The 10,653-nt window shown below is 35.4% G+C and overlaps 1 protein-coding gene and 1 long non-coding RNA gene across 2 annotated transcripts; one reads left to right on the top strand and one right to left on the bottom strand.

Moving 5' to 3' along the window:
• Positions 1-1,603: 1,603 nt before the first annotated feature.
• On the bottom strand, positions 1,604-5,273 carry psmd8 (proteasome 26S subunit, non-ATPase 8). Its single transcript, XM_027174810.2, has 7 exons — positions 4,880-5,273; positions 4,498-4,570; positions 4,311-4,413; positions 3,467-3,632; positions 2,394-2,494; positions 2,188-2,299; positions 1,604-2,000 (listed from the first exon to the last, which is right to left on the bottom strand). Exons 1-7 carry the CDS (start codon positions 4,988-4,990, stop codon positions 1,863-1,865), a joined length of 804 nt encoding a protein of 267 aa, XP_027030611.1. The 5' UTR covers positions 4,991-5,273; the 3' UTR covers positions 1,604-1,862.
• Positions 5,167-6,538, top strand: LOC113660925. Its single transcript, XR_003444952.2, has 3 exons — positions 5,167-5,303; positions 6,059-6,249; positions 6,333-6,538. It is a non-coding gene; the product is annotated as an uncharacterized LOC113660925 (long non-coding RNA).
• Positions 6,539-10,653: the final 4,115 nt, after the last annotated feature.

Here is a 10,653-nt window from a genome sequence, read left to right as displayed (position 1 = left end):
TTTTTTTTTTTCATTTTTATTCTTAATATATTTGCAAGATTTCAAACAACCTTCTTTCATGCTGTCATTATGGGGTATTGTTTGTAGAATTGTGAGGGAAATAATGAATTTGATAAATTTTAAACTAAGTCTGTAACACAAAATGTGGACCCAAGTGTAAAGCACTGATAATACTTTCCAGATGCACTGTAATATTTAGTTGAATAAGCTTTGTTTTTAATAATTGCTACATATTTGTGCTGCATCAATTCAACCAACTTTTGGCACCTACTGTAGAAATAGGTACTTCACACCAGGATGAACTACATTCCACAAGTCCTGTGAATTTTTGGGTTTCCCATTAGTTTTTTGGGTTTCAACAGTAGTTGCTTGTTTTCTCCCATGTTTCCAGAATTTTTTTAGCTGAGAATCTTCTTTATATGTATTTAACTCTCTAATAAACTTTCTAATCCAATTACGTTGTTCCTTAGAACATTGTTTAGAACAGCCCATTTTAATTGTGTGAAACATTTTCTTCCTTTCTTCTATAATAAAAGATAATTAATTACGCCTGATTTTTTTTTCACAGAATGAGTGAGTTCTCCACATTGATATTATTTTGAACACACCCCTTTTAATGAACAAGTCAATTACTCAGAACACTGTCATCACATATATACACACACATTACATATGTATGCAAAATTATTTGCAATGAAGGAGTATCACTAATGCTAAAACTGGTTTATCAGTTTACTGGTTTTGTACTGCTGTTTCTTTTAACACAGCTGAACTGAGGGCCTTTTCACTTGTACAAACGCCATGTTTTAGTTGTTAATTTTTAATGAAATTGCAAGAAAAAAACAAAAACTAAGCCCCCCAGCCATTATTTTTACTTGGCCAAAAATGTCAATTTAATTCACTGTAAATAAAATCTAAAATAAATAATGCACAGTTAAAGGGGTCTGTACAGTCCAAACATGCTCAATGTCTGGAGATTGAAAAGGTAATGCCAAAACATCTTACTTTTGGTTTTTTCAAGCAACTTTTTCTGTGGTGTTACTATATTGAAATCAACATCAATCATTTGAACCTTAAAGTTCACTAGCCCCGTATTGCATCAGTTGAAAGTATACCATAAAAGAAAGCATGCCCTATATCATTTGATATGATTTGATCATAGTGTTTACCTAATAAATGTTTTGCAAAGTTCATTCATAGTTCTTAAAGGTGATAAATGGAATTCTGTAAATTTTATTTTATTCTTCCAGAATTTCCCAATTCTTTATGACCATTACAGAAAAAAAACAGCTGCAATCATTTGATCAAATTTAGCTCAGCCATATTAATCGGTACAAAAAAAATTACCAATTAAAAAGCACCTGTAAATTTTCACAGCACCCCTCTTTCAGTTGCTAGGCTACAAAGCACTCAGGTCTACAACGACTAGGTCAACGAGTTTTTGACTTCCGGTGAAATTTAACTTGCAGACATTAATCAGAACCCCATTTGATTTATAGATGCCTTGATATTTGTGTTTATATTATTGTGGAAAAATGCCCCAACCTAAAAATTAAATGTCAACTTGTAGAAGATAGTTAATTTCCTGTCCTCAGTGACAAAGTTTTGCAAAAGTCTCACAAAAACTTTATTGAATACATGTTTCACCCTACAATGAGCACAAACAAATCCCATCCCAGGTACAACTGAGTAATAAATGATAAATTGTGTGTACTTAATAGCACCAGTCCTGGGAAACCCCTCTGTTCCACATAACACATTCTTGATGTTTAAATTGTGAATGATCAAATTACATTGAATTATAATGAATCCATCTAAAGTAAATGTGCTAGTTGCAGTTAAGGGGTTCATATTTAACAAAGTTACACAATCATCTCAAGCTGTCTTGCATATTCAATGACTTGTTGGGCCAATTCTGTTGAAGGAATAGTTACTTCCTCTGTCCGCTGTTGCTGTGGGCTGAAAGAATAGTAACCATCAGAGCTCTGTGTCCAGCCTCTCTATAGAAGGAAAAAAAAAGTCATAGATCAAGTGTCAGATCACTGGACAATTCGAGCACCAACATAGACATTGGAACAAAAAAAAGCCTTTTTTTCTATAAGGAAAAAAAACCTATTAGATAAATTATAATTTATAATTATATCTATAATAAGAAAATTATAATGCAATATGGCAGCATATACTTACTTTCTTAGCATATTCAGTCATCTTTTTTGGTGAGGAGAAGAAGAGCACTCTAGTAGCCTCACTGAACTTAATCTGCTCATATGCCTTCTCAATGCAACAAGCTATCTCATCACTTAAAGAGCAGAAGTGTCAATTATTTAGTGAACATGTTAAGGGGTTAATAATGCCATTATAAAGTTCAGTGGATGCATGTCAGCAATACATACCGAATAGTGTCAAGCAGAATGTCTATGAAGAAGGTATAACTCTCAGCAGGAATATTGCCTTTTGCAAGAAAAACTTTGTTGTAGCTTCCCTCCATCAAGTACTGCAGCAGAAACAAAAATTATTTAACATTAACATTTATCACGTGTATGCACTATTGTGTGCAATGAAAATTGACAAATCTCACTCAAAATCCTTCTCATGGCACTGTCTATTGTAGACAATGTGGAAAATATCAAAAGGTATAAAACAGACCAAAACCTAAATAGGGGTTCTCAAGACCAAAGTAAAAGTAAAATAAACAAAACTTGTTCTTCATATTACAAGTGAACTTGGCCATGTAAGCCATACAAATGGACCTAAGGCATATTATTCAGCTCACAGATGGTTGGAAAATAAAAGGTCTGCCTGGAATTTCTTACTGAAAACGTATGTGATTTATGAACTAACTAAAAACTAAAACAGCTCACAAGTGGTACAGCAGAAAAGCATTCACCCTATAATCCAGAAATCACCAGGTAAAACTCTCCCATTTACAGTGAACAGTCAATTATTCTGATAATTAGGATGATATGACAAGTGAGATGAGATGAGAGCTCCCTATAAAAAAAACAGTCAGTGATTACACTTTTCTACCACTAGAGGATTCCTGTATATGCATGGTAGGATTTGAGATTAAATCTATTAAGAAGAAATTGATAATCTTCTGTAAGAAGTAATGATAGTGGTACTATATGCACTCTGGGCAGCTTTCTAACAAAAGTACATTTCACTCTTTTAATTGCAACTAAGTTACCCCTTTTTAAACAATTATTCTCAAATTGTGTATAACAGCCAAAAATACATGGACAACATGTATGCTTAGAGGTAGTATAAAGGTGACAAATCTTTAGAAATCATAGACTCTTATAGGAGAGTTTCTACTGCTTTCAGTTTAAATGTAAATAAACACAATGGAATTATTACCAAATGGTTATATTTTTTCTGTTATCAGATTACCCTGCATATAGACTCATCATTGTGTACATGCATGGATGCAAGTTGCAAACCATCCTAAAGTTGATGCTTCATTTACCTGTTCTAATGAAACTGGGTGCCTGATGTAAACATTGGTCTGGATATCTTTAGCACTCAGCCTCTCCAGTTCTGTGTGAAACTCAGACACTCTGTTCTGTGAGAGCAGGAATAGCAGATTTAGACCCAGCAGTTGATGGATATAGGCTGACTCTGACAGCTCATCCCTAAATGAAATAAAACAGTAAACAGAATAGAAGGCATTACAAAACCTTTTCATTTTAAATAGGTTGTCAAAATAGAAACATACAAATTATCTACAGTGATGACTATTCCACGAACACCAAATTAAATAAGACTATTAGTAAGCCAAACATTCCAAACGTTAGAGCTGTCTTTTTGTCTGCATATATAACCTTTAAAATATCTAGCATGCAAAACTTTTCTTTAATTTTGTGAAAGAACAAAATATAAAATATTTCAATATAAACAGCAAAATAAGTCCAAATAAATATTAGAATATAGAAATAATCTTAATTTACAAGTACTTATAATGTCCCCTATTTTTAGATGTGGGCCTATATACATACATAGTTTAAGAGAATAAAGAGATCTAAATGTCCACCATTAAGGCTCTTGATCACACAATTAGTAGGTCGCTAAACTACAAATAACAGGTGGATATAGATAAACATTTATATGGCACCATTTAGAACTCACAGTAATGACAGTTTTCTATTGTTTGCTATTATAAACGGAGTAATAAAAAAAATTAAAAGATATCTGGACAGGTAATTAGCAGACAATAATAAATAATAAATAAGTTAAACCAGCCGTGTTATATAATCTAGAAAATATAATAAATGTATCTATAATAAATTTCAGATCTATGAATGATTCATTACTTGTAATCAAAATAATAACATTTCAGCTGAGCCATGTATCGTTCAAAGGAGGGAATGTCTTTCTTTAGGATACTCCACAAAGCTCCAATTTCCAGTACATCACCTGCGAAACAAAACACAGGGTTATACACAATGATGCAATTGAAATTCAAATTCAGCGATGTCTTTAGTACTAAACATAACTCACGGGCTAAAATCAGCTGTTGTTTAGCAAGTTTGTTCCCAGTGGTTGGTAAAAAATTCAATTCCAGAAGCGAAATCTAAAATGAAAATGTTCAAGATTAATACCACAAATGTAATTTACTCTGTAATTTTTTTACCTGTGTTTCTTAGAAAATGTTAGTTCTTTGAGTTGTAAATTAAATTAACCAATCACACGAGACTGATCGATTGGGCGTAATAATAAATTGAGAATTGTACAGACAAACAGTATTTAAGTTACATTTTAGTAAAATGGCAGGCTAAATCGTAATAACTAGCTTGCTAGCATACCTTCAACTTTATTTCTATCTTTATTTTCACTTCATTTACATTCGCCTACCATTCAACACAAAGTTAAAAAACAATACCTTGAGCTTGCTCAATGTCTCCCCGCATTTGTTTAAATTTGGATTTTTCTTATTCCATTCGGCTTTCAAGGTTTCATACAGCCCAACAGTCTCTTTCAGCACAGACGCCATAATGATTCTGCAAAATGTACGGCCAGGTCGCACACTGATACGGCATGCAACTGTCGTGAAAAAATGCTGTAACGGTAGCGAGTTTTACACCCATAGATGGCGCTGTATCTCTGTAAAAACTTTTCGAGCTTTACTCACTACTACGGTTACAGGCGAATTTGCAACTTGTAATTCCCCACAAACGACCGGTAAAAAGTCACCGAAATGACACATCAACTTGAAATTTCTCCTCGTCGGTTTGGCAGTTAACAGGAAACGGCAGGCATTTATTTCCAGGGATTTCAGAACAGCGTAACAGATATTGCGTCATCGGGTAGGCGTGGCCTATTTGATAATCTAACCCTAATCTTAAACCTAACCCTAACCGTAGATTTTGGTTGTTTATTTGTTTTCTAAAATAAATCTACCTGTATGACTGTTTTGTCCTTCGTAGTATGCTGGGGTTTGTTTTTGTTTGTTTGTTTTTTTTGAAAGAGGGCGTTTTTCCAAGACCTCCGGAAACACGCCCACTTTACGTCGTGTAACGAAACCCCTGGAATTTAGTGAATGCCTTATTGTTAACAGTGTGACGTCAAATCAACATGGTTCCCTTTCTTTTTAAATTACTTTATTGAATTTTTTGTGTATATGTACAACAACGGTATATGGCTAAATCTATACCACTGGCCACACTAATAGCTAAAGACACATTTGATTGTGCTTTGTTGATTGATTTTTTTTTGCCCCTTATATTTATACGGCGTGACTCGCAAGGACATAAAATGATTTAGAATTTTGTCAGACGTTACAGAAATCGTGCACAGCACCGATTGCAAAAGGATGCGAGCTGAAATACGCCGTATGTCAGATTCTCATCATAAAAAGCTATTATGCCGCTCTCTTTGTGTGCGCAGCATAAATATTAATTATTCCAATAATTAACTATTTAGTAACTATACTTTTTAGTAACTATTTAGTACTAATACTTCAACTAAAACACACTTGTTACTTGAGTGAAGCATGAACTGTAAGAATTGGGTTTTGTTAAAAAGGGGCAGTTCTTTTAAACATTCTAATGTTGCTTTCCAGTTTCAAAAACCTGTCGAAAGGAACGTGTCATTTTCAGAGAAAGCAACACCGAACACTCGACACAGAAAACAAAAGCATGCATCGCGATCTACAGAATATTCAAGCCAGGTCCGTGATTGATACCAAGCGGCCGAAAAACATCTCTCTCTCCCTCCAAAAAGAGTTCGGGGGTATGATTTCAGAACCGGCTGGTAAGGATTCTCCCTGTTTAAATCATTCGGGACAGAATTGCTGCATCTTTGAGTGGGTGTATTTGTGCTTTTGACACCATCAGAAGCTGCAGATGAACTCGACTCATCCATTTCTCCGACCTCATTGCCGCAAATGGATGAGGAGGTGGTAGCTGTGTCCTGGAGAGCTAAAGTGGTTTTCTTTTGTCCTTTTGGAACAAGAAATCTGTACATGTTGTATTTCATTAGGCTTTATATAGTGTGTTAATCAAGTTCACTAACAGTTCTAATAAAGTTACTGTGACTGTCATTTATTGCTTTATAAGCACGTCTGTTTGTGAATGTGAATGAATGAGCTGTCTGTCTGTCTGTCTAGGAGGGAAAAAAGGGGGTTGGTCAGAAATTTGAAAATAACGTATCTCGAGTTGAACAAAACCTCAACACGAAACAGCTTGTCTTTGGACGGGACATTGTCCTCAATCATGTCCCAAAAATGCTGGGCTTGACCTGAACTGTTTTAAATCGGAGCCAACATTACAAATTATAAAGCAGTCCAAAAAGGCAATAAACACTTGCAATAAACAACACCAGTCATAATCTCTCTCTCTCTCTCTCTCTCTCTCTCTCTCTCTCTCTCTCTCTCTCTCTCTCTCTCTCTCACACACACACACACACACACACACACACACACACACAAATTATTAAATGGAAACTGAATAAATACTTTGTATTTGGTTACATTGTGTTCAGTGATCCCCCATTGTTGTGTTTTTTGTTTGTTTGTTTGTTTGTTTTTTGGTTGGGGGTGGTGTTGGAGATGTCACCCTTGCCTGTCTTCAAAACTTGAGAGCCCTGATATAGTTAGTCCCGTAATACAGTTTTCCCGTATGAATTATGTAGTTTACTTTTTATCCCAATATCTATATTTTCCAATATTTTAAACAGTACTACGTTTCTTATTCATTATTCATTCATTCATTTTCTACCGCTTATCTGAACTTCTCAAGTCACGAGGAGCCTATATATTTAAATAAACATAGATAAATGCAGGTAGACCAAACTGTCTGTAGTTCATTTTCATCCAAAACACTGGAGCCAAAAGTAATATATACTTTTTTAAACCTACTTGATCATTGATCCATGGTGAGAGAACATGTCTTAATGCTTTGTTTTAATAGCAACAATTCAGGGCTGGAATTTACAAAGTGAATTGTTAATCTTACCTTACCTATTCTACCTAATCTTACCTATTTATTGCTATAGCATGTAGCATGAAATGAATGTCCAGCATCATATACAACACACACAATGGATCTCTACATAACAATTCTGTTGTTCGAATGGGCAAATGAAGTATTTGAGGAAGACTCTGGAGGCAGCCAGAATTTTTGCGGTGCTCTAGGCTTGCGTTTATTTAGTCCTTGTTTTTCACTCTATCACAAACCTCAAAAAAAAACAAAAAAAAAAAACAATACAGTGGTCCACAGTGTCTGTATGTGTGTGTCTGTATGAATGACTCTCCCTTTCTGAAGAAACAGTCTAATAATCCAATACTAAACCTGTAGAGCAGGCAGGGACAGCTATGAGGAACAGGTAGATCAAACCCAAGAAGACATATCACAAGGCAGGCGGGAATCAAAAGTAGAGAACAGGCAGGCAGCAACGGGAACATTATTAGTGTGAGCAAACTGAGTATAACATCTGGCAGAGAACAACGTCTCTGCAGCGTGCTTATATACAGTAGCACAGGAGCGCATTAGATGGCCAAGTGACCTGAGGTGCTGATGATCAGTTCCATTCTAGGAAATCCTCTCACTTATCATTTTACTTATCATCTGCTTTACAAATAAAACATCCACTATTGCCAGTTCTCTACTGTCTGTTGTTTATTCTGTTTTGCTTCTGCCTCTTCCTCAGATGATCCTTCTTCTGGCCATTGCAGGTTTTCCTCTGTTCAGTCATGCAATTTCTTTGTGCATTTTTTAATGTAATTCTCTTCAGTCTTGTGCTGTGCTATTTATGTTTGCAAGCTTGAGGTGGCTTCTTTTTTCCTCATGATGGCTTGTATTGCTTCATTCTACTGGGGATCTGTTTCTTTTGGACCATGTAAGAAGGGTGTATAGAATCGCTTCTCTTTCATGCTGGGTCTCACTGGATTCTTACTAAGCATTCCCTGTTGCATGTTGATATTGTCAACTAAAACTGATATGGCTAATCTGCTCTCCCAATATACTAACCTCTATAGTTACAATTGCTGTTAGTCCTTAACAATAGTTCTGCTGCTCTGGTTTTTAATCACTTTATTCAACTAGTGGCTTGCCATCTTCTTTATATGGGTCTTTGATAAAACCTCCAAATTTTCTTATAGCCCACAGCTTATCTTTAATATATGTTTATAGATTCTATATCCTAATCTAATAGAGCTACATTCAGACTACACTTTGACTATTACAATGATTTGCCAGAAGATGCGCCAGTGCTCTATGTGAATTCACACACACACACACACACACACACACACACACACACACACACACACACACACACACACACACACACACACACACACACACACACACATTGTCATTATTTTTGAATGTACAGCCAAACAGATCTACAAAATCTCTTGTAACTATAAGTGTGTGCTTTTCCTAAATTCCTAAATTACTTGTTTTTCAAATAAAGGAAATGTCTAGCTGACTCAAATTATCCACGATGTCAGATGTGTCTTGATGGCTATGAATGACATTAAATGCCACCATTCTAGCTCCTCTAAAAAAAATCACTCAATCTGTTGCTTCTGTTGGATTATTGTAATGCTTAACTGTCTGGATGTTCCAGTAGGAGCATAAACAAGCTCCAGTTAGTCCAGAACGCAGCAACTAATGTTCTAACTAGAACTAGAAGATATGAACATATCACCCCTATCTTATCTTCATTGCATTGGCTTCAAGTCAAGTTTTGCATTGATTATAAAATACTATTATTAAACTATAAAGCACTTAATGGTCTTGCACCACAGTACCTGAGAGATCTTTTGTTTTTTTTATGATCCGTCATGCCTACTTCGATCAAAAGGTACATCAAGTACAAAAGGCTACAGCAGAGGGCAGAGCTTTTTCTCACAGAGCCCCACAGTTATGGAACATACTTCCAATTAGTGTTCGAGACTCAGACACAGTCTCAGTATATAAGTCCAGGCTAAAAAAACATTTGTTTAGTCTAGCTTTCTATGAATAGCTTTTCTTAGGGTAAGGGAATAGATGTGGACGATTCATGGGCATAGAGTGTTTGGTGAACTTGGATGTCTGGATGCTGTCGGCTTACCACCCTCGCAAGTCGCTCGGGTTTGAAGACTTTGGAGACTTGCAGACACTTTACATCCCAAGAAGCCCTCATGTCTGTCACACCTTCTGGCTCTAGCATTTTAGTTATATAGCTAGTCTTGCCAGTGCCCCTGTATGCACTTTGCACATAATTTACATTGTCCATAACCTGATTACAGTCTCTTTTTACGGAGCTACTTCATCGATCCTTGCCAGCGATTGATCTGCATGGTCAGCCAGTGTCTCATGGGATTGTTGTGTATGAAGCCACCCATAAACTGTCATGGCTTCTTTTGAACCAATGTTGCAGGACAGCTGTGGTCTGGTCTTTGCAATCAGGTCTGTGCTGAACTCAAAGTTTAAGATGACCCATTAGTTCCTCTTTCAGTTGCACTATTATAAACTGTTGTAGAAAGGACATTATTTGAATTTTTTTTTCTTCTATTTACTGTACAGTGTCACATAATTGAGGATGGTTCCCTTCTGAGCCTGGTTCCTCTCAAGGTTTCTTCCTCATATCATCTCAGGGAGTTTTTCCTTGCTGCCGTCACCTCCAGCTTGATCATTAGGGATAAGGAAAGATATATAGTATCATAAATTTTAAGTTAATCTTTTAAAATTTATTTTAAACTTATATATATAATCATTATAGTATATAGTATAGTATATATTCATTTATTTATTTTTATCCTTATTTCTTCTTCTTCTTCTTCTTCTTCTTCTTCTTCTTCTTATTATTATTATTATTATTATTATTATTATTATTATTATAATATTTAAATTTCTCTCTTCTGTTTCTGTAAAGCTGAGACAATGGGAAATTGTTAAAAGTGCTATACAAATAAATTTAATTAAATTGAATTGAATTGAATTGTTATGGTGTGCAATTGAATCTCTTGGTATCCAGCAATGTCTATTTATGATGATGTCAGTATATTTTTCCCAGTAATTATTCCTTTTATACAACACAGAGAACAACACAGACGTGACTTAAAAGTAACGTGACATACGGCTAAGTATGGTGACCCATACTATGGTGGCTGGCCTGACACTCGAACCCACAACCTTGGGGTTGGAGACAAACTCCATTAGGCCACAA

The sequence above is a fragment of the Tachysurus fulvidraco genome, chromosome 13 (assembly GCF_022655615.1).
Source record: "Tachysurus fulvidraco isolate hzauxx_2018 chromosome 13, HZAU_PFXX_2.0, whole genome shotgun sequence".
Classification (NCBI taxonomy): domain Eukaryota; kingdom Metazoa; phylum Chordata; class Actinopteri; order Siluriformes; family Bagridae; genus Tachysurus; species Tachysurus fulvidraco.
The sequence above is the reverse complement of the archived record's forward strand: the minus strand, read 5'-3'. Positions and strand labels throughout refer to the sequence as shown.